General features: G+C 42.2%; 1 protein-coding gene across 2 annotated transcripts in view; it reads right to left on the bottom strand.

Moving 5' to 3' along the window:
* Positions 1–22,045, bottom strand: part of LRP8 (LDL receptor related protein 8) — a 178,228-nt gene that overhangs the window by 21,950 nt on the left and 134,233 nt on the right. For both annotated transcript variants that reach the window (XM_065842288.2, XM_065842289.2), the window contains exons 4-5: positions 18,712–18,840; positions 1,683–2,045 (exon numbers count right to left, since the gene is read on the bottom strand). In XM_065842288.2, the coding sequence (XP_065698360.2) occupies positions 1,683–2,045; positions 18,712–18,840 (492 nt within the window). The remainder of the gene's footprint in view (positions 1–1,682; positions 2,046–18,711; positions 18,841–22,045) is intronic.

Genomic DNA, 22,045 nt, shown 5'->3' with positions numbered 1-22,045 from the left:
GTAAGCTGCTACCCTCTTCCATCACTTGGAAGCAGAAGGGAGCTCACCTTTCCCTCTCCTGAGTTGTCTAAGCTCAGCCATCCTGCCAGGTTGCCATCACTGCAGGGAATGCAACCTGCGGGACAGAGAATCCCCTGCGCCAGACACTGGTTCTTCACCTGAAGAAATGTGGGCTTATCCACAGCCTTCTGTTTCAGAGGGGACACAAGTACAGGATTGAGTACAGGAGGTCTCAGAATAAAAACAGGCACCAAACAACACGAGCTGCCTCAGGCAGTGCTGAACATCTCCACCAAACATGCTCCTGCCCAGCTTTCTTAAAGACACACTGACTTTGTCTCCTGGCTTCACTCTTCGTGCAATGCTTCAGACCCTGGGAGTACTGTCTGGGCACCTGCTGCCCAAGAGCTCTGTCAGCTCCTGTATCACCTTGGAGATGAAGAAAAAGACATCCTACCCAATCCATCCCTACTTGGAAGGAGGCTGACTGATGATATCCTTATACCTAGAAGTCAACACTGCTCTCTTCCTAACAAAGCATGTTTGGCTTCTCCTACTCTGCTCTCATCTCTCTTTTAAGAGTCTTTGGCCCTATTAAAGGCACAGCAGCTCCAGGGTTACCTGTGGCTCATTCTCCTCCTCTCCTGCAGTGTAACCAGTGGTGTCCAGAACTTACCAAATCCTCCTCCTCCTGCTAAAGAAGCCACTGAATTTACATCTGTCTCTCTCTGCCTGGGAGAGAGTCTGATCCTCTGCTCTTGACGGGCATTCCCACACAGCTGCTCACCAGTCCAGACTTAGTGTTGTCATGGGTATGAAAAGACAGTACTGGCTGAAGTCGTAAATTCTTCTAGGTACCTTTGCAAAAATGTCTGGTTTCTGCAGCTGCTTAGTGCCTTTCTCCCCAGAGGTGGCCTAATGTCAGAGCTGCTAAGTATACACAGCTATGTAAATATTTTATTTCATTTCAATCTTATGATTATGAATATTTTAGTAAAACATTTTGCTCTTATTTTCGTCTTTCTCTCTCTCCCCTTCCTCAGATAAGTGACCAGCTTGAACAGTTTAGTGGCTAAAAATGGATGAAACATTCAAAATACCAAGCACACCAACACCACCATGTTAAATGCATAAAACCAGCTGAAAAGAAATCCATTATTTATTAGTTCTGTGCCTTTATCAAGCCAAGCTCAAAGCACATTTCAGACTGGATTCTTCAGAGGTGCTGCTCTTGACTGCCTTGTTCAGTATACTCTAACTTCAGAGGGAGAAAATTCATTATTTTTTTTCTGATAATCATATATTCCCTTTAGCATTGCAGCTTCTAACCTCCACGTGGTGACCCCACCATGCAGCCTGAGGGCTTTGAACATTTTTCCCATTTTCCATTCCTTGTCTTTCTAGTGAAACAGATCTCATCTGAGGCATGGTACCATCCAACAACTCTCGCACCTCCTCTCTGAATCCTCAAGGAAAAATCATAAGAGGAATCTGGAATATACCTGACCCTGCTGGTTGGGCACCCAGCTGTGCCATTTGGGAAACAAACACTCCTTGCCAGGTGCACAGGTGCTGCACAGACATCGAAGACTTGCCTTAAAACACAGCCCACAGCAGCCTTCTGGCCCCTCTCCCCCCAAAAGGAGAGCCCTCAGCCCTGCCCTGCCCCTGCAGACACTCACGGCAATCCTGCTCATCAGACTTGTCCTTGCAGTCTTCGTCCCCGTCACACTTCCAGTTCAGATGGATGCATTCACTGTTGCCGCACTGGAATTCATGAGCCGCACAGGTGTTGAGGGCCTTGGTGTCGTAGCCACATTTCTCTACAGACTCGTCTGACTGATCCTCACAGTCCGGCTGGTTATCGCAGACCCACAGCTCTGGGATGCAGACGCTGTTGTTGCACTGGAACTCATTGGGGTTGCAGGTCAGAGGAGAGCATTTTCTTTCATCGCTGCCATCCCCGCAGTCATTGTCACCATCACACACGAAGATGATGGAGATGCACGACTTGTTACTGCACTGGAACTCATTGGGAGAACAAGCTTGGGAATAAAATCAAACAGGTGAGCTGTGAGGTCTCCAACCTCCCCATCCCCACTGTGCCAGCTTCAGGCATGACTGAGACAGGAGGAGGGCGAGGGCATAAAAGCATTACCTTGGCTGTCCTAACCCAAAACATTTTTCCCAATGGTAAACTACATGGCAAGAAGAAGGTGGAGACATGGTGGTTTTCTCACTGCTGCGCCAGAGGATGCAACCTCTATGGGCCATGGGCAGCCCTAAAGAAGAAGGGGCAGCAGGGCTGTGAAAACTGCAGGTAGGAAAAGCAGGGGGCCAGCTGCTGCTGGTGTTGGGGCAAGAGCAGCCAGGCAAGGCCCAGTGCATGGGGTGACAGCACAGAAAGAGCAGGGAGATCACAGTGCGTGCTGGAGGTGCTGGCGCACGCTGGGGGACTCGCACAGCGCTTCGCTTTGCTCCGTGCTGACATTACCAGCTTTCCTGACTTTCACAAGCACAGAATCAGGTTTCAGGATTTCACAGTGTGCCTGGTTTTGGACATATTAAGTGGGATGTGTAGGGTAAATATTTAGTGAGACAAGCATCAATTTAGCTGCAATCTGCCAGTAAGGCCCTTTACAACACACTGAATGCCTTCCCTGGAAATCACAACTCAACATTAACATACAAATGAGGCGTTTATCAGATCAGAAGCTGAGTGGAGTACTCTCCTCTGCAAGCCTAATGGACAGCTGAAGCAGAGAAGCCTGCTCAAATGAAGCTTTCGGGTACTCCAACAATATGCAGTTCATGGTCCCTTGATTTCATCAAGGTGTGGGGGAACCAAAGCCCAGGAAGAAATTCTCCATAAGCACTTTTAAGTAGTTACTTATAAAAGAATTCTGCTTCTGCAGTCTCAGTTATCTACAGGAAACTGAAGGCTTTCATAAATTACAAGTACAATAAATATATACGAATAAATTACTTTTTTTTTTCCATTGCCCTTGGGAGTCTTTGTCTTCAGAAGCAGAACTATTTACTATCAGATCTGCAGAGCTGCTATGACAAACCACACAGTTCAAAGGGAAAACAGCAGAATTTCTGTAAAGGAGTTGTCATATCCCAGCTTTCAGCCAACCAGGAACACAGTGGTATTTTACCAAAATATGATGTCTGTTTTATACCTGGGAATGAAACCCTGTTTATCTAGCAGTTAAGAATATGTTCACTTGTACATGGATACTTATTTGCATTCTAGCTTGCAAACTTTCTGGGCTCTATCTGTTAACCTAAGCAGCCTGTAGTTTTACATCAGTGTGACAATATACATACTTCTCCCCTGCCCCGGGTCTGTGCTCTGTTTCCCAGATGTTACTCTGTCTACCAGAGTAACAATCTGCCAAATTAGAAGAAAGAGAGGTTTGCCTTTCTTGGTACAATACTACCATGCACTGGCGACAACCCAAGCTCCCTCCAACAGGGATAAATGTCAATGAGAAATCTCAGGTGCACACTCCTCTGTGCTCAACTTGACATCAACAATTAAATGCAACAGAGTGTGGTCAATGAAGGAGCACCTAGTGTTAGACAGCAAAGTATAGTCTGGTCCAGGCAGGTTACTCAGGCTCCTTCTGTACTAGGTAGAGTATTTTGGATGTAGAGAGATGCTCTCAGCAGGCAACTCCTGCCACCTGCCCTGGGATAAGAACTGTACCTTGGAGGGGCTAATGTTTCTGCTCTCCAAAGAGAGGGAACTGAGATCAGAAAACTAATATTAGGTGATGAATACCTCCCATAAGGACCTAAAATACAAGCAGTCTGGTGGAGAAGCATCTAAAAAACCCCACTTTTGCACGGCAGAATTGACATCATTTAAATGTTCTGGTTTTTAATCAAAACTCTGCTATTTTTCTCCATTGAACATAATTTTCTAACCTTATCCCAATAACTTGAAATAATCTATTAACCCTACTGATAAGTACACAGCTATATAACCTAACCGTTTCTTCAGATGATGCACAATATGGAACTGCCAAGTAGGGAACAGTTGTAATCTTACCAATCTATTTTAAAAAGTTAGTGAGAAACAGGAATATTTCCAGGGCTATGTACATTTTCTGTAACAGATCAAGGCTGAGATTAAATTGCTTTTCTGGCATTATTTTGATGAAACTCAGAAACAGATCAGTGAGCAAAATTTTGCATAGTCCTTTGATGCCTAATTTTTGGGCAAGGTTGTAATGAAATGCACACTCCAAATGTGCATTAATTTCCTTTCCCCCAACTGTAATGAGCCCATCGTTTTCTCCCTTGTTGTTTCCCTGGTCCCACCTCCACCCCTCCTTCTGTCTGTAGGCATTCCTGTTCAGAAATCTGCTGCACTGGCAAATTAGTGACTGACAAACATATGTGTGGGATTCCAGACAATGCAAGATTGCGAAAAGCTCCTCCTCTGCACCTATTAATCCCAGTACAGATATAAAATTACTGTTAATTGCAGCCAGAAAATAGAAGCAGTTCAGCTTTTGTAACCTCTCATGAGGACTTTCTCAGTGAAGCTTGTGAATTACTGGCTAGAAAAATCGCGTGGTCATGATTATTTTATTTCTTTTTAAAAATTAAATTTAGTGTGATGACAGCACTAGAGAATACAAGTTCTCCCTCCGCTGAACACGCACAGCAGTCTGGCTATTGCTAACTCCCCCTCCCCACCACCGCAGCCCTCAGGTGGGATCAATTTGCAACTCACTCGAGCAGCTAAAGCCAGGGGCGGGGGCACCGACACCAATGGGACATCACTGTCATTGGGACAAGAGCAGCCCTTTGCGCTCGGGTCTTGCTGCCTGCAATTACAGCAGCCATACGCTGCTGGGGCAACCAGTAAGACTGATGGGCAGCTACCACTGGGCCATGACAAGGAGGCCACTGGACAACCACCACAGCTGTCAGGGGCCACTGCAGTGCGTGCACTGGCAGCCAGTGGCTGTGCCACATAGTGGTCCCTCACTACAGAAGGCTGCTCAAAGCACCTCCTGGTGAACTCAAGAAATAAAAATGCCCTTTTCTTCATTTACAGACCTAATGACCATCTTTAGGCCAGCTCAAATGGGACAGTTCCTTCTGGGTCACACATGCTTACAGCAGAGGCTTCTGTCTCCAGGGGCAGCTGGCTCTCCTGATGGCCATGGGAAGGCAGATAACATCCCAATTCCCCTCACCCTTCCATTATCCTCTCTAACAGCTAAAATCCGCGGGGCATGCTAGGATAAAGCAAAGTCTGCAGCTTCCAGCCACTCAGGGACTTGCTCTGGCATAGGCAGGCAAGAGAGGAGAAAAGCTGCTTACAATCCCCCCTGTACCTAGGCAAGAGCCAGCACAATCGTGCTCATCAGGATCCCTGCTGCACGGTTTGGTGCTGGTTTGAAGAATCTAATAAAAAGCAGCACAACAAATTATCTTTCGTAGCACCTGGAGAGATGAGGATGGAGAAGTAGAGTCCCAGGGACAGTTTACTTCACATTTCCTTTCATAAATCTGTCAGCGTACCTACGTACTCCCATCACTACAGCATTTTGCTGCCTTCAGAGCATTTCAGTACAAAATGTGTGAATAGCAATCAAATGATCACTGGGGTATTTCTTCTTTGACTTCAGCAATTTGTTTGCATTCTCTGATTTTGCTACCTGTCCTACTGTAAGCTTTTTTGTGCAAAACAAAGGAAACAAATATTAGCTTGTTTTCCCCAGTGCCAAAGAAATTAATAAAAGTTGTACTCTAAGGTGCAAAACCTACTTCAAATACAAAGTTATCCCAGTAGAAATCCTGGAAATGTTTGTCAGGAAGAAGTGTTTAACCAACAGGCTTCAAAGCAGTAAACAAGAATAATTACAAAAGCAGATTTGCAGAGTACTGTAATCTGTTAGGGTTCTTCACAGTTTTAGGAAGCAAAATATCACATCTAAATAATACCATACATGTGCTTTGGCCTATAGATAATATATACCAGAGGTGTTCTGCATTAATTTTTGCCTTGTACTATATGCCAAAACATAGAGCACAACTGTCAGCTTTTGCCTCATAGCTTCCAGCTGCAATCTTGTCACATCTCTTGAGGAGAGCGGAGCAGAAGCAGACTGTGGATGGAGGAAGCTAAAAAAAAAAGGGGGGGAGATACTGCAGTTGTGGAGTTGGCGTTTCAGAACTGGCTGGTTCTCTTTTGCCTGAAGCCAGGATTTAACCAGAGGCTTTAGTGAGCAGTCTGGTGCAGCAGGGACAATCTTAATTTTTTGGTGCAGTGCCTGAGCTAAGATAATTCTACCACATGCTTTTTAAGTGCTTATAGAGAAAAGTAGAACACTCTAAAGATACATGGCAGTCTTTGGGAATCGTAATTCCAAAAAATATGTATTTGTACATAACAACGTTTCTACAATGAACATCTCTACCAAGCATGGATCCTTAAATCTGGATAAATCGCAAAATATTAATTAAGCAGGATATCCATCATTAATAGGAGTTGGGAATTATGCACAATGGACTGTAACTGCTGCCACTGCTCATCTTTAATTAAAGATTTTCTAGCTTTCCCGTAAGAGTTGGATATTTAATTCATCTCTCTTCTCCAAAAAAAGTCAGTTCCACTTGAAATCACATAAATGACTTAAATAATGCTAATTTGTGGTAAAATCTGTGGTGAAGTGGATAACAGCAATTACTGATGCTGAAGACAAGAAAAGAAGATGAATTATTACTCTGCATTTTTCTGAGACACTCCCCAAAGCAACTCAAAAAAAAGTGTGGCTCAAAATCTCTTGTTTGCTTAAATCTGATAATGGATCATCTAAAGAAGGCAAAGGATGATCTGCACATACTAACATGTGCATTGGGGAGGGAGAGATCTGCCGAATTATCACCCCTTCAACGCTGCCAGGAGATGCTGGTGCACTTCAGAAACTCACCTAAGCTGCGAGGTTTAGGATCTGATCTCCGCATGGCTGCAGGAGCAGAATGCCTGAACTCCAGCTGCCCAGGTATTCTGCACCAAGGGCAAACCCAGCCACCACAGCCCACATACATTAATCCCTGAGCCGGATCATGGATAAGGAGGTCACAAAGGCTAAATTAAGTTGCAACTTGCAGGCCAGTTACCACTGTTGTCATCACGTGGGTTTTATTTAACTATCATTTATTATCAGGTTTAATTGTATCTAAATGATTTGTTTTGTCTGCAGACAATTGGTGTGCTTACCAAATACCTGAATATTTCATACAGATCTTCAGTCAAATACCAGTCTTTAAGGCATGAATTCATGCCTAGAAGGACAAGTTTCCACACAGAAAGCTGCACTCCAGGAAGGACAGCAAAGATCCACCTTAAGTTCCACTTAAATATGAGAAGAAACTTCTTCACAGTGAGGGTAACAGAGTACTGGACCAGGCTGCCCAGGGGAGTTGTGGAGACTCCTTCTCTGGAGACATTCAAAACGTGCCTGGGCACGTTCCTATGTAACCCCATCTGGGTGTTCCTGCTCCAGCAGGGGGATTGGACTGGATGATCTTTCGAGGTCCCTTCCAATCCCTGATATTCTGTGATTCTGTGACAGCAAAAGGGATGGAGGTAAATGAAGATGACCTTGAAGCGCATTGCTCTGAAAAAATGACAGGCCTCCCATGGAGGGAATAATGCAGCTGAATTGCAGTCTCACTACTAACACTGGTTGTTGCTATGGTGATTGATTCCGAAAAGCCCATATAGATGAAGACTGCAGAAGGAATAGTAATTCCTGATATTGTTCGAATCACTAATGTAGCTAAGGAGCCACCTCACGCACTTTTTGCAAATTAGTATTTGCATGTGCTCACTGCTTTTGCCACACTGCTCCCCTCAAATACAAATGAGTTATTTTTCCATTCTCTGCAGTAGTATTTGCATAATATTAGTTAATTATAATGGAGCAACCAGATGTCAAAGACCCTGCTGACAAATAATAGTTGGTTCAAAATTGTATTTACTGATTTAGAATATATTTCCTGAGAATCACATATTCATCCAAAGTGGTTTAATTTTCTGAAAATCTAATTAATTATTACCCCACAATTTATGGATAGAAGCAGTTTATGTACAAAAGGTATGTACACTCTGAATTTCTTTGCTGTCTTTAATCTTAATTATGTGCAATAAGGTTGCTAACTCATACTTGCAGTCTCCTCAATTTTCTTCATACCAGGAAAGTGTTATGAAGTTTATCACAGGTGACTGAAAATGACCTTAAAATAAGAACAAGTGAGTGCAGCGTAGTGGGTTTAGAGGTAAAATAAAGCAGCTTGGGAGAAAAAAAAAAGTCTGGTCAGAATGCCTGAAGTCGACACTGTGCTGCTTTTTGATAAAACCCAAGACACCCCACGGACATCTTGTGGGAATAAAGACATCATTATTAGTATTTTATATCCTGATAGGAATATAATCAGCTGAATCAGACTGGAGACGTTTGGTACTAGCCAAAATTTAAATAGAAAAAAAATATGCTGGCATGTGTTCAGTGGGTTTCTTTTCTGACTGAAAATTGGAACCTGTATGGGACAAGCTCAGTCCTATTCCCTTAGACATGACTTGCTTATTAAAATGGCAGTTTTACAAATTATACCAATTTGGAAAATCCCTCAGAAACATCTGATAACATCCATAAAACTAACAGCTGCTCTAATATTAACACACAAGATTCTGTATTTCTGAGGGATATACAAACATTACTGAGGAGGGCCTTGGTCCTGCGACAGCATACACAAAACCCACGTTACTGTGTACACAGACCTCTCGGATCCAGCGGGACTCCTGCGGTTATGAGGATTGCCTGCACAGAACTTGCGGCATGACCAGGAGTTAATTTTGCCATTGCAGAGTTTAAAGCACAGACACTTAGCTAGGAAAAGCCTGCTCCATAGATGTCACCTTCCATCACTTTCTGGTTTCTTATGTCCAGCTCAGGAGACAGATTTCATCAGAATCTTAAAAGCTACAGGGATGGCCCCAGTTTAACCAGTTGGAAAGCTCAACCATTGCACCAGTATCAATCAGGTCTTTTACACTGCCATAACTAAGAAGGGAATCCTGGAGTTCCGTAACAACCTACAATACTTTATTGAACATAGGTAAGGGACTAGGGAGCAGCAAGTCACACAACAAAGCTACATGCACTGCTAATATTTGTGCAGCTACTCTTACATCATGAAAACTGCGCACACCTCAAATGTGCTCATAGGAAGAAAAAAATCTTAGAATTAAGTAGAATTCTTTGTTGATGGAATCACTGCACAGGCCCATCTGTGAAAAATAGAGCAAAGAAAACCCACACTGGCCACCCTTAGGATACGTTTCTGCACCAATGGGCCAAAGAAGTAAGGCAGAGAGAAAAGCCTGGCTGCAGCGTGATAATCTCACAGCTACAGCAGCCGAGGGCTCTCGGGTTTTAACTCAGCTGAGTTACAAGGGACAAAGCAGTGCTCATATTGCAAACAATGCGGTCACTGCCCCATTAAATTTCCACTTCCACTAATTTACTGTGCTTGATGGGAATTCTCTGTAAGAGGAGAGATTTCCTCTTATTGCAGTTTGCTTCACTACTAGAGTTAAATGTTCATTACATTTAGAACACGGCACTATTAACTCTTCTGGAGCACAGACGAAACAAAGCAACACTGAGAGCTGTCACATCTCTCCTCGCTTCCCCTGGTTTACCCAACTATTCATTACATTTCTGTAGGAACACCGATCCAAAGTGAATTTGAATGTAGGTTCAGTATCAACGAAGAAGATGCTTTTGAAATAAAACAGTTTACAAGGCAACTGAGCTGAAGGGAGAAGTACTTTAAAAAAGAAGCATCAAAGATACAATGAGACAACCTGCAGAATTCGGTGTAGATTCAGGGTTACAAATATAAGCACATACTATATTGACCAAGTCTATAAAGACAAGAGCACTGTGGTGGTTTTGGGAGGGGGAGATATTGACAGACTTTTCAGGAAACAAACAGCCCCTAATTATTTTCAGTTATGTGATATTAAGGGGCACAGCTATTATTTGTTGTAAAAAATGTACCCACGCAATGTATCCACAATTCCATAAAAGAATGACAATAATTTTTAGAAAAAATGCTTTAGATTTCCTAATCAAACAGAAAATTTAAGCACTGAGTGACAGTCACTGCAATTAAAAGTGTTAAGGGTCGTGTCTTAAGTGCAATCACTTTGATAGTAGTGAGATTTCTACGGCATTAGGATCTGCCCTTCAGTTTCTACAGCTTTGAAATAGAAGGCAGCACTTTGCCAGATCTGGGCTGAGATGAAGAATCAATTGTACAACATGAGCAATTATTTTAAAGTTGCGGTAAAAAACGAAGTGCATTGAAGTGCATTTTATTGTGACCTAAACCTTCCCAGTTAGATTTTATCAAATAAAATAATTTATTTGCAGCATATAAGTAAAGTTAATAAAACCATTATATTTTCCTCTGTACGAAAATAACGTGTCTCAGACACTAAGATAACTTTCAGATGGTGTTTTATCCATTAACATGACTCATAAAACAGACCTTTTTTTGATTGTGCATCAAGCATTATGTGGTCCTTTCCTGCGTAGGACTGCACTGAGTTCAAGTGAATTGATTTTGATTCAGTCTTCAGATCATATGCTCAGGAAGTATAACTGTTAAGCACTCGTTAATTAGCGTAGCGCATATGTACCCGTGGCCACTGAAGGATGGAACTCCTACCCACGTCTCTGCCATTGTAACACAATCATTGGCACTGACAGTTGCAGAAGATTTCCCTTAATAAAACTACACAGATCCTTGCTTTTTGGATGAACAGGCTCAGAATTATAGCTCCATTCTTATTAAGAAAGCACTTCAGGACCATGAAATACAATAGTATTTGGCAATAAAAGATGCAATTTCTTGACTATTTCAATGCAAAGAGCTCTAACTGTTGAAAGGTAGACTGCCCAGAAGATAAACATTACTACAGGCCAATTTTTGCTCCTCTGACAGTACAACATGTGAAACTGGAAAGAAGAATCAGAGAGAACTTCTCCAGCTAAAGTACAGAAAGAACAGCAGGGCAAAGCTTTTGTGTGTGCGCACAGGTAACATGCAGTCCAGCAGTATTAGGCTTTTGTTTTAATTATCCACAAATATTTGTATAAAACCAGTTCTTTCATACCACTTTTCCACAACTCTTTGAAAAATTATCATTTGGGGTGTGTAGGACTCGTGTGTGTGTGTGCCTGTTCTTTTTTAAACCTAAGCCCAAGAGACAGCAGGAGGGAAATCCAAGCCATTTTGCCATAACCTTCTGCAGGTAGAGCCCTGGCAGAGCTTAGGTTGTGGCTTTAGGATTTAATTCTTGACTTAAACAATGACTATCTCACCTCTAATCGTAAATTCATGCAGTATTTTACATTTAAGTACTACAAGCATGCAATATATTAAAAATGCAACTACCTTCATTTTCCCTGTAAGAGTGCAATTAAAGGTAACTATCAATCTCATTTTCCTTGCTGTTTCATTCTGAAGGTACTCAGGACAAATATGATTATGGGCTGAGATTTTTCCAAAATAACAATGGGGATTTTTCTGCAATTACTACTGCTTTCGAAGGAGCTCTAATACTTTAAGCAGTGATAAAGTGGCAGCTGTACATGTTTAATTTCTGAGAGCCAGGGCATAATGCGCAAGCACTAATCCCTCCAGCTGTCCAGTAATTAAACATCATGTAAAGCCCAGAGGATATCATTGCTGTGCTACCTTATCTTATTTATGAAGGACTTTCATTTGTTAAATCTATGGTCATTTTCTTTCCACTCTTGGAAATAATTGCAGATTCCTCCACCATGGCAAGTGTACTCAAGTTACAGCTACTTTCTATAAAATGACAGGAATTTCAGGCTAGCCACGTCTTTTCATCACACGCTGAAATAATAATGAATAGTGATAGCAGAAAAATATTTTTTGTACAGGCACAAATGCAATACTACGGGCTTTAACCCCAATCTCAGGAAGAACACGTGGCAAAATCTGAGCCTTTGGGTTTGATTTCTGTCTGAGCTGACTGAGGAACAGTACATCATTGTGCACCTGGCCTGCTAATGAAGGTAACGAACAGAATTTGTAACTGATGAAAACATGTATTAGGCTGCAAAGGAAGATAAAATGAGTGCTACATTATCACCAAGTAAAAAGCTCACAGTAGGATCTGTGGAGATTTGAAATCAACAGAATCAGCATGGTCAGCTCCCCAGAGGTAGCACTTGAAGTGCAACTCATGCAAAACACAGGTACCTTTTACTGCACGAAGGAGAAAATGAGGCTGAGACAACATGATGCTCCTCATTGCTACAGGACAAGGATAAAAGATGGTAAAAGAGTTTAACTGTCAACAGAAGGGTCACTTCCTGTGAGTGTAGGTGCAGGAGCAGCGTGGAGGAAGGTGACTTTAAATCAGCTTTGTAATTTCCCCACTTCAGCCGGCTCATCATCAGGTGGATCTGCCAGAGGGATCAGACCAGCTTTAGCCTTCTTTAAATTCTGCTTTCTGCCAATAGTTCTGGGGTGACTTGAGGGCTATTGAGGAAGGCACTGGAAACAGTTGCCTCTGAAAGTTTTCTGCACTTGGACCTTACAAGAAAAGGACCCCTCACTTGTAAGCACTGATGGTTTTTATGGAGAATCACATCTGTGCCTGGAGCTTTGCCAGGAAAAAGTGAAAAGCTCCTGCCCTGAGGATCTTGTAAGTGATATATATACTATGGATATTTGAAGGCTGTGAGCTATGACAGCAAGGACATGTGGCTTACAGCTGAGCAAGACTGTGCTTACTGTTGTTTCCCGTATTAATTTAAAAAGAACTTTACCAGTTTGTTTTAATCTGGCATATTGTATCATAGGATTGAAAATCTAGAACTAATTCTGAGATATATGGTCAGCAATGAAAAGCTGGAAGATGAGGGTCCGAAAGAAGATGCTCTCGCTAATGAGGCTGTCGCTGTCACGGGGCTCCTGCAGAATTTACTGGCTCTCACTCTTGGACAACTGTACGAGATCAGTATGTCTGTTGCCTGCATAAGTTCCCACCGATCACTGTCTCTGTACCGCAGCTAAGCAGAATAAATAATGGTATGGGAAAATAACTTCTTATGCCATCATTGTATCAACGAATACATCATTTCAATGTGTTTGACTATTGGGAAGGGGAAAGTTGTGCACTTGCAACTCCTCATCTGCAGGACACAATTTTCATACTGGGTGCAAGAAGTGGTCCAGGTGAGCACCAGTAACACAGTCAGAATTCTGAGACAGGGCCAGAGCGTTGCGCTCTCTGTTGACCATCCCAGAGTCCCACCAGAGGGAACAAGCCATGTGTGCATTGAAGCTGTGCAATGCCCATTTCGGCTTTTCCAGGATGGTAGCTCTTCTGTTTTAAAGCCAGGATGAAATGCTCTCTGCATTCCCAAGCAGCTGAAAAAACACTTGTTAGAAAATCTCTCTCTTGGCAGAGATGTAACAAGTTCTTCAGTAGTTAGTAAAGCCCAGACTGACCCTGAGTTGTGACACTTTAATTAGAGTCTCCCATATTAAATTTCTCTTTTCAGTCTCAGTAAATGCATTTCTAAGCTTGTCCAATCAATTGTGACGAAGGCTAGGTACACTGGGAGCGCAAAACCTCAACCGGGGAATAAGAAAAAGGAAGCCAGCACTACCAAGCCAGCAAATTCAAGACTGCTCTTACATTATTAACGGTTGATGTCTATTTTTGAGGACTAATCCTGACCTATGACTGCAAAACACTTAGTAGAGACACAAATTATTTTTGCTCCAAAGAACTGAAAAATCAGTTATTTTTGTTTTTATATACTCATTTATTTTTTAAAAGGCAGACATTTGCATTTTCAAAAATTGTTTGTGCACTGGAAGTTTGCAGTGGACTTAAAGCCTACCTGCTGGAAGCAAATTATGTGGGCAGACAGGTGCTTAGCTACCTATATGCAAGGATTAAAACCCACAATTAATCCCTGGTGCAATTACAGCCTGTGCAGACACAAATCTGGATGCTTTAATCTGGTGCTTTAACCACTGCAGGTTAAATAATTCACAGCTTCCATTGCTTCCTTGGGAAGTTTTTCCACAGGGTGTAAATCACATTTCTCTACCTTGTTCATGGGTGAACAACAATAAAGTGCCTTACTATCCATTGATAACGGCTTCCAAACAGCATGATGGGGCCAGTGCCTGGACTGCGTATGAGAATAACTGCTTTCTTAATACTGGTACCAGACCAGGCCTAACAGGCCAGCAAAGGCGGTTTTATATATCTCTCTGGGAGTTTTATTTTAATGGACTTCACCCATCAAATGGTTGTTTCTCACTCCAGACATGGCAAACGGGACCCTTATTTCAGATGCTTTGCTTACTCCTAACGTTAGCTTATGATAGGGCTAGATTGTGCAGGGAGAGATGAGGAACTCAGAGGATATATTTGACTTATCCATTGTTTGAGATGATGTATTCTTTTTTTCAGTACAGCTACACTCGTGTAATTCCAGAGGTTGCAAACTGCAGCGGAACCCTTTGTCTAAAGGAATTTACACAAGGACAGCATACGAGTCTGCAAATTCTCTGCTTCCTTGAAGGAAAGATCCTCTGAGCACTGCTGTGATAAACCTCCTTCAGATCACACAGTGTGCCAATCAAAACAGCACATCTTCAACAGTGACCAAAAAGCAAAGGAGAGGGATACAGAGCATCAGTTTGTTCCCATTTGTGCAAGAGGACGTACCAGGGATGTGGCTGATACAAAGCACAAAGGTGAACCCAACCTAAAAAGAAGATTCTCTTATCCATATTCTATACTTTTGTCCCCAAATTTCTGAACAGCAGCTTCCTCCCCCGAGCTGGCCACGCCAGTGCCTACAATGACTACGCTCGTTAAATTACACATTGATTCCAAAAACAACTACATAATTTGGAGAAGAAAAATCCATCAAAAATTACCAAATCCAGAACAGTATCTGAAAAGCAAGTTGTTGGAGGCCAGAAGCGGACATAGGAGGAAGCATCATAATACACTTGCACTGTTCTTACAGTCTTGGATGATTCTGCTACCATAACCACTGTTTTCCTCCCCTGCACTCTCCTGCAGTAGAGCCTCCCTTAACTTGGACATAGGGACAGGCGCTTGCACAGCCTCAGCACAACCAAGCCCTGCTCCTGTATCTTGATACCAGCACGATATTGTTAGTGGTACAAACTACCGATGCAGAAACGCAGGCTCAAATAACATGTATAAACTCCATATTAAGTTATTTTGAAGAATTATAATACAAAGAGACAGTTATTCCTATCTAGAAATAAGAGTACCTGTAGTTAAAATAAGTTTAAAGTGTTATATTAGCTTGAAGTAATAGCTTTATTAATGTAGATTTAGAAAGAGCTTAGGGTTTTTCTTCTGGATGCCCTCACAATAGCTTCAAGTCATATTCCACTAGTTTATTGCACATGCCGGCTCTCAACACAGAAATTATCCTGAGCACAAACAAACTCCCTTCCAAACATTAATCCAGAAAGATGTGTTATTTATAGACAAGCTGGTCAGCTCTGAGAGAAGTGCAGCCTTAGCTATGACAAGGGGCTGCAGGTGAAAAGTGGTGCTGTAGCTTCTTTCAAAATGGGAAAAAAAATGTAAGTGCAGAGGTTAAAAAAAAAAAAAAAAAAAAAAAAGGTCCGAACCTAGGAACAGACTTTTTTTTTTGATCAGGATACTGTGTGCTGCTGAGATAAAAGAAAACAGATAAAGGAGGATTCTAAACAGAGACGAAATGGGAATGTTAACAGAGTATCAGTGGATAGGCTTAGTGAGGTTTATCAGATTTGGATAAAAGAGAGGATAGCTATCAATCCTCCACAAACTCTCAGAGTTTAAACGGCCAACACGTTTGTTCTCATCCATGAGGAAAATGCTTGGACAAGCAACCACACTGAAAACACTCCTACTACAGCCATTCAGCAGTGCCTCCTGTTTCCTCCTCAAAGTGAGTTCAATGCCTCTGAAAGGTGCTGAGTCAACAGATTTTAGGACTGAAAGGTTCCGATGTCTGCACCCCCCAGGAAGCTCCACATTTGCCTGTCAGTGCCTTTCTGCCTGGTCCACTGGCCAGAGAACAGCCCATCCCACATCCAGACTCAGCAGCAGAGATTGCCAACGTGCACGCACCGAGGTGCAGCCTCTGTGGGGACAACATTCAGTCATAAGGAACTAGATGAAAATCATTAATTCATGTCACATGACTTACCCAACAACAATCAGAAGATGGTAAAATGTCCTTGGATTAAATTTCCATTTTAAAAACCTGCATGTGTGCTAAAAATGTGGAAGATAAGCAAGACCAGAGACACTGACACATACAGAAGAGAAGCACTCAGCTGTTTCTAAATCCATTAAGGACATCATTATGCTAAAATTATGTGGCATTCAGAACATATTTACATCAATTTTGGGGGTTACCTGGAGCCTTGAAAAAAGTTCAAAGCAATTTCAAGTAGACTTTTATTATAAATAAAAGACTCTGAGACAACTTCTACTGGTATAAGCAGCAGCAGTATTAGATAAGTGGAGGCAGCCATCAATGTAAAAATTGTTTTCATTTCACTAACTCATACTGGGAAAAGAATAACTTTTTCAATAGCAGTTACAATTACCTTCCGAACTTGTCTCTAATTTAAGCCTCCCATTCAAAGGAAAAAAAAAATGCATATGCTATTGCAAGAACATTAAGAGCTTCATACAGAAAACAAAGACTTTCAAAAATTGCCAAAACATGATGAGTGTAAAGGACACAAGACCAGGGGTCTAAGCACATCAGCAACTTACCACATCACAATAATTTATTACTCAGGAATTCTCCATGCACGTGCACTTAATTCCCTATGAAACAGGAGGTAACGTAAGGCAATTTACGCCTCCTCCTTGCGAGCCAGCCTAACTGGAATTATGCTGTGCAGGCTCAGCACCAGCACAGTAACCTGTTACCATCAGCCCCGGATCAGACCTGGACCTCTGACTCAGGTGCAGTATGGAATGGAGATGCTTTGTAAAACTGTGTCTTATCTGTAGTTAACTGAATCAGTGAGTCGCATGGAACCTTCATGTTGAGCTTCATACCTAACAAACTGCACACTGGCTTTCATTAGCAAGATGGTGATGGTGCTGCTGCACATGATATACAAGGAGGGGCTGAGGGAAACAAGTCTGGTTAATGTGGACAAGGTTAGAGGGAAATCTTGTTGTGCTGTTCCACTATCTAAAGGGGTGATACAGTGAGGTTGGAGACAAACTCTTCTCAGAAGTGCACAGAAAAAGGAGAAAGGGCAATGGGCACAAGTTATGACAAAGGGAAAAGTAAAAAAAAAAAAAAAAATTACAGTGAGTGGTTAAACACTGTAACAGGTTGCTTGGACAGTAAAATATGTGGTAATATTTTGTTTGATCAAGCTGACTGCAAAGAAATAAATCTATCCACGGGTTTTTACTCAGAACCACAAAATGTTCACATAAAACATATTTCATTACACAACCTCAATGAAAAGATATAATATGGATTAAGAACTGACTAGGTATTAGAGACTAAAATTCAGTTTTCAAGCGAAGAAGCATCAATGTGTGCTTGCATGTAATCAGTCAACCCTTTCACCACTGATCTGGAAGTAAAAATAACATTGCTGATATCATGTGCAACACTAGGAATACTGATGGATGGGTGAATAACTACACAGAACATGAGATAGCTTCTTAATAGCCTGAGATTGTTTGCACACAAATAATTTAATAATGACAGAGCTACATAAGAACAGCAGTAGAAAGGTGATTTTACTTCTGCACAGACTGGTAAGACTGATATTCCCTATGTTCTGGTGGTCTGTATAAAATAAGAATTTGAAAATCATCTGGAATACCCAAGGGAGCCACAAAAAATGAGTATCCATTCAAAACAAAATATTTGACAAGAAGCAGCATAAAGAACTAAATATGTTTAGTCTGTCAAAAAGACAATTTGAGAAACGGCTTGATTACACTGTGTAGGAGTTTTCACAGAGTGAAAACACTGTTAAAGAGCTTTCTCATTCAGCAGAGATAAGCCTAATAAAAGGCAATGGCCATTTAGGGACTGAATTTAAAACTGTTACAGTAAATCGTATATTATTTTCTCTCCGTCCAGAGAAACCAACAAGCTATTAATAAAGAAATGGCCTATATCCCAGGAGAAACTGGCCTTGGTCTCTGGGGCTGCACTCTCCAGGAGGAAGGACAAGGCCGTAAGCTGCTGAGCTATCAGAGGAAGGTTTGAACAGTTATTTAAGTCCTTACTGCATCATCTGGGTTTTTACCCTGATAATCACATTCCAAACTGACTATTCTGCTACAGTAGTAAAAGAATACTTAATTCTCCATAGAGCTCAGTTTATATTATCCAGTCAGTTCCAACTGGGGAATCCTTCTTTCCTTTTTCTAAAATTCACTACTTAGTGCCCTAAGGGTAGAGTGAATGAGTTTGTTGGTAGGTAAACTCATCCCTTGACATGCAATTTGTAACATTTGCTCTAGAACTTTTATAGTTCTAAAGGGAGATGTTGCATACATATTAAAGTATTGTTCTAACTCACCAGGAGTGCAACCAGCCTCATCGATACCACTTTCACAATCCTTCTGTCCATCACATCTCCAGGACGATGGGATACATTTGTTGCTCAAGTCTCCACAGCTAATTTTTTCAGCTGGACATACTTGCTTGGCTGGAAGAATAAAATAAACACCAAAAAAACCCCAAACAAGTTAAACATAATTCTAGACATTACTAACATCATTAATACTTTCAAAGTTATTTTTATTTTGTGTGACTCAATCCTGAGACGTATGGCAATGAAATCCCAAGTCAAGACTGATGTTGAGGTACGGCTGCTTACATGCCCCATACAAGATCCCCAAAGAGATCACAATGCTTATACGTTTTAAAAAAAAAAAAAAAAAAAAAAAAAGGAAACTTAACTTTTAACTCAAAGAAATTAAGGGAGAGGAGTAGAGGCCACATTCACATGCAACTTCTACCCAGCATTTCCTTGCAGGCAGGCTCTTGCTTCTGGCCACCCCAGTGACTTCAAGTTGCAACAAACTTTACATAGGCCCCACGGCTCTTCACACACTCTTGGGGGTTGGTGGCCCTTTCTCACCTTCTCTTGGCACCTCATGTACCTGGACTAGAAGTGCCCAGCTTTGGGCTGCTGCCTCTTGATTCTCCTTGCACAGGCTTCCCCAGGACCAAGGACCTTCTGTCCTTCCTGCCTGTGCCTGACCCGGCCAGTCCCTTCCAGGAATGTAACTACAGGAACATGCAAATAAAACTAACATCTCACCTGTTTGTGACCACATCAACCCCCCAAAACTGTGCTTTTGCTATTAAAACACTGGCACCCTGCACGCAGCAGCAGCAGTACTGGACAAACTACCTTGAAAATAAGACCTCAAATTCAGTCAGGAAAAACGAACTGCCTAATTTTAGTATAAGGGTTTACTTCATGTTTGGTACTGCAAGGAAATTTCTGAATTTAATAATCTATGCAGATTAGGGTCAGTAAACCTGGGGAAAAGTGGCAAGCATAAGCATGAACTCACACATCTCAGACAAACTTTAACTGCCTAAATTAAAGACAACTTTGACCTAAGACATGGAGACACAGGAAGACCCACAGAAACAAAACCCCCAGCACATGCAAGAATACAACTATGAAAAAAAAATCTGCCAGATTTATCTGGAACCAAAGAAGCTGTGAAGCTAGTTCTCTCATAACCGTTTTGCATTGCCAATTTTTTTTTCTCTTCATACTAGTGTAAAGAGCAACAGATCTACATTTATTGTGACAAGGCTGCTTGAATGCATAATGTCCCAGAGTTTAAACAATTGTTTAGTATTCTGGAAATCATCATCCGGTTTGGCAGGATTTGCTTATTACACAGACCAGTTTCTCTCTTCAAAAAAGTAGATGTTTTCAAATAGTTCTTTCATTGGTATTAATGATGATAATGCTCTATGTGGCTGCAGATCTGCTGAAAAGGGAGGAACCTAAATTCAAACTTCCACATTAGCCTGCTCTGGTGAAGGTGCTTAACACAAAGTCACTCAGCTTCCCAAGGGCTGAGCAAAAGCAGAAGAAAATTACAGCCCTCCATTTCCACCTGCACAAGAAAGCTGCAGAGGGACATCTTACAGCCCCAGAGCATCAATCAGACACTTAGAAAGCAGTACCATTTAATCTCAGGATTTCTCTGACTTAGCCCCTTGAAGAGCTATAAGAAGCAGTTTCTAGAAGCTGTGGGCAACCAATATATCAAGAAAAATTAGGTCCTGCCACAGACAGACAGTTAATAAACAGATGCAATGAAGTTTTATAACCCTGAGGCAAGACAGCATTTTTGTTGAAATTTGCTCACTGCATACCTAAATAACATTTATGAATGTTACACAATCTATCGAGTGGGGGGGAAAACAGATCCTTACTTAGGTTTTTGATAATTTTACCAGCAGATCAGTAATAAAAATCACTTGACATTGGAAAGGCTCCACTACACCTCCCCACAAGGATCTGTCTGCCATCTCAGATGGCTTCTCTGCCCCAGGCCAGGACCCATGTCCTGCATTCTCCCCTTGGCCCCTGTCCCTCTAAGCTGCAGGTTTATAATGCATGACCACAGGGACGCTTGGTGGCACTGAGCACTTCATGTCCTTCCACAGAAGTCAGACAGCACGTCTGAAAACCAGGTTGCTTGCCAGCTGGGCAAAATAGCACCAAATAAGGTGCTTGCCCTCATCCTCAAGGAAGCTGGCTTTGCCTCATTGCGGCCAACCAGCTCCAGACACCATCCCCAGAGCTGTGTGCCAGGGCGCATCATCTTCAAATGTGCCAAAATAATTCACGGATACAGAGGGAAAACCAAATTCTGTGGCTGCTGACTGGAAAACAGCAGCTCCCTCAAGAAAAAAATGGAGCTAAAATGGCCCATTTGGTCTAGAAGCCCCACAACCCCTCAGCACAGAGGCTGCCTTGTTTTTTGAGGTACCCACCAAGCAGCATCAGTGAAAACAGGGCTTTTTGCCACAAACAGTGGACAAAGAGCTGATGCGACTGGGGTCTCCAGAAGCTACCTGGGCTTTGCATTCCTCCATCAAGGCTTCCATAGCCTTCCAGCTCTGAGGTGCACAGCTCTATGGGCACCAAAACACAGCTGTCCCCTCCAAATGTCTTCACTTCCAAGCCCTGGCTGCTGAGGAGCCACTTCAGAGGGTTGGGCAGATGGGACTTTGCTGCTGGGGGAGGGAGGCGGCTGCTCCCCCCGCTGCACCTGGTTGTGTGAGACAACGCACTTGCACACCCTGCACCCCTCTACTCTCCCCATTCAATCCAAGGTTGGGCCCTGTGATGAGGTTTGCTTCTAGTCCACCCCATGCCCTAAAACAAGTTCTTACCATAAGCACACGAGACAAAAATAACTTTTCCTCACCAGATTCATTACTCCATACAGATTTCCATGCTTTTGCACTCTAAACGTTTGTCCCCTGACTGCATTTGTGCTGTGCGTTCAAGGACAAGGTTTGTACTGGACAAGTGTACTGGGAAAACTGGGAGATCAAAAATAGTCACCGAGACATTTGTTAATCAGCTTATTGGTCCACATCCCCCCAGAATTGTTCTTGTTCTTCTTGCTCAGGCTATGGTGATGGAAAGAAATATTTGTTTTGATGGCAAGTAGGACCAGTTTTTTTATTCTCACAGTACATCTCCATTAAGAACTAAGTGTGTCAAGACAGGTGAGAACACTTTACACACACCTGATTTTGAAGAAGGTGAAATATGATCATAAATTGGTATCATAAACCAGTGAGATCATTAACCAGCAAAAAGGTTATTTATTGGTCACAGTTTAAGTATGGGCATTACTTTCACG

Source organism: Patagioenas fasciata, chromosome 6 (assembly GCF_037038585.1).
Source record: "Patagioenas fasciata isolate bPatFas1 chromosome 6, bPatFas1.hap1, whole genome shotgun sequence".
In the NCBI taxonomy this organism is placed as follows: Eukaryota; Metazoa; Chordata; class Aves; order Columbiformes; family Columbidae; genus Patagioenas; species Patagioenas fasciata.
The sequence above is the reverse complement of the archived record's forward strand: the minus strand, read 5'-3'. Positions and strand labels throughout refer to the sequence as shown.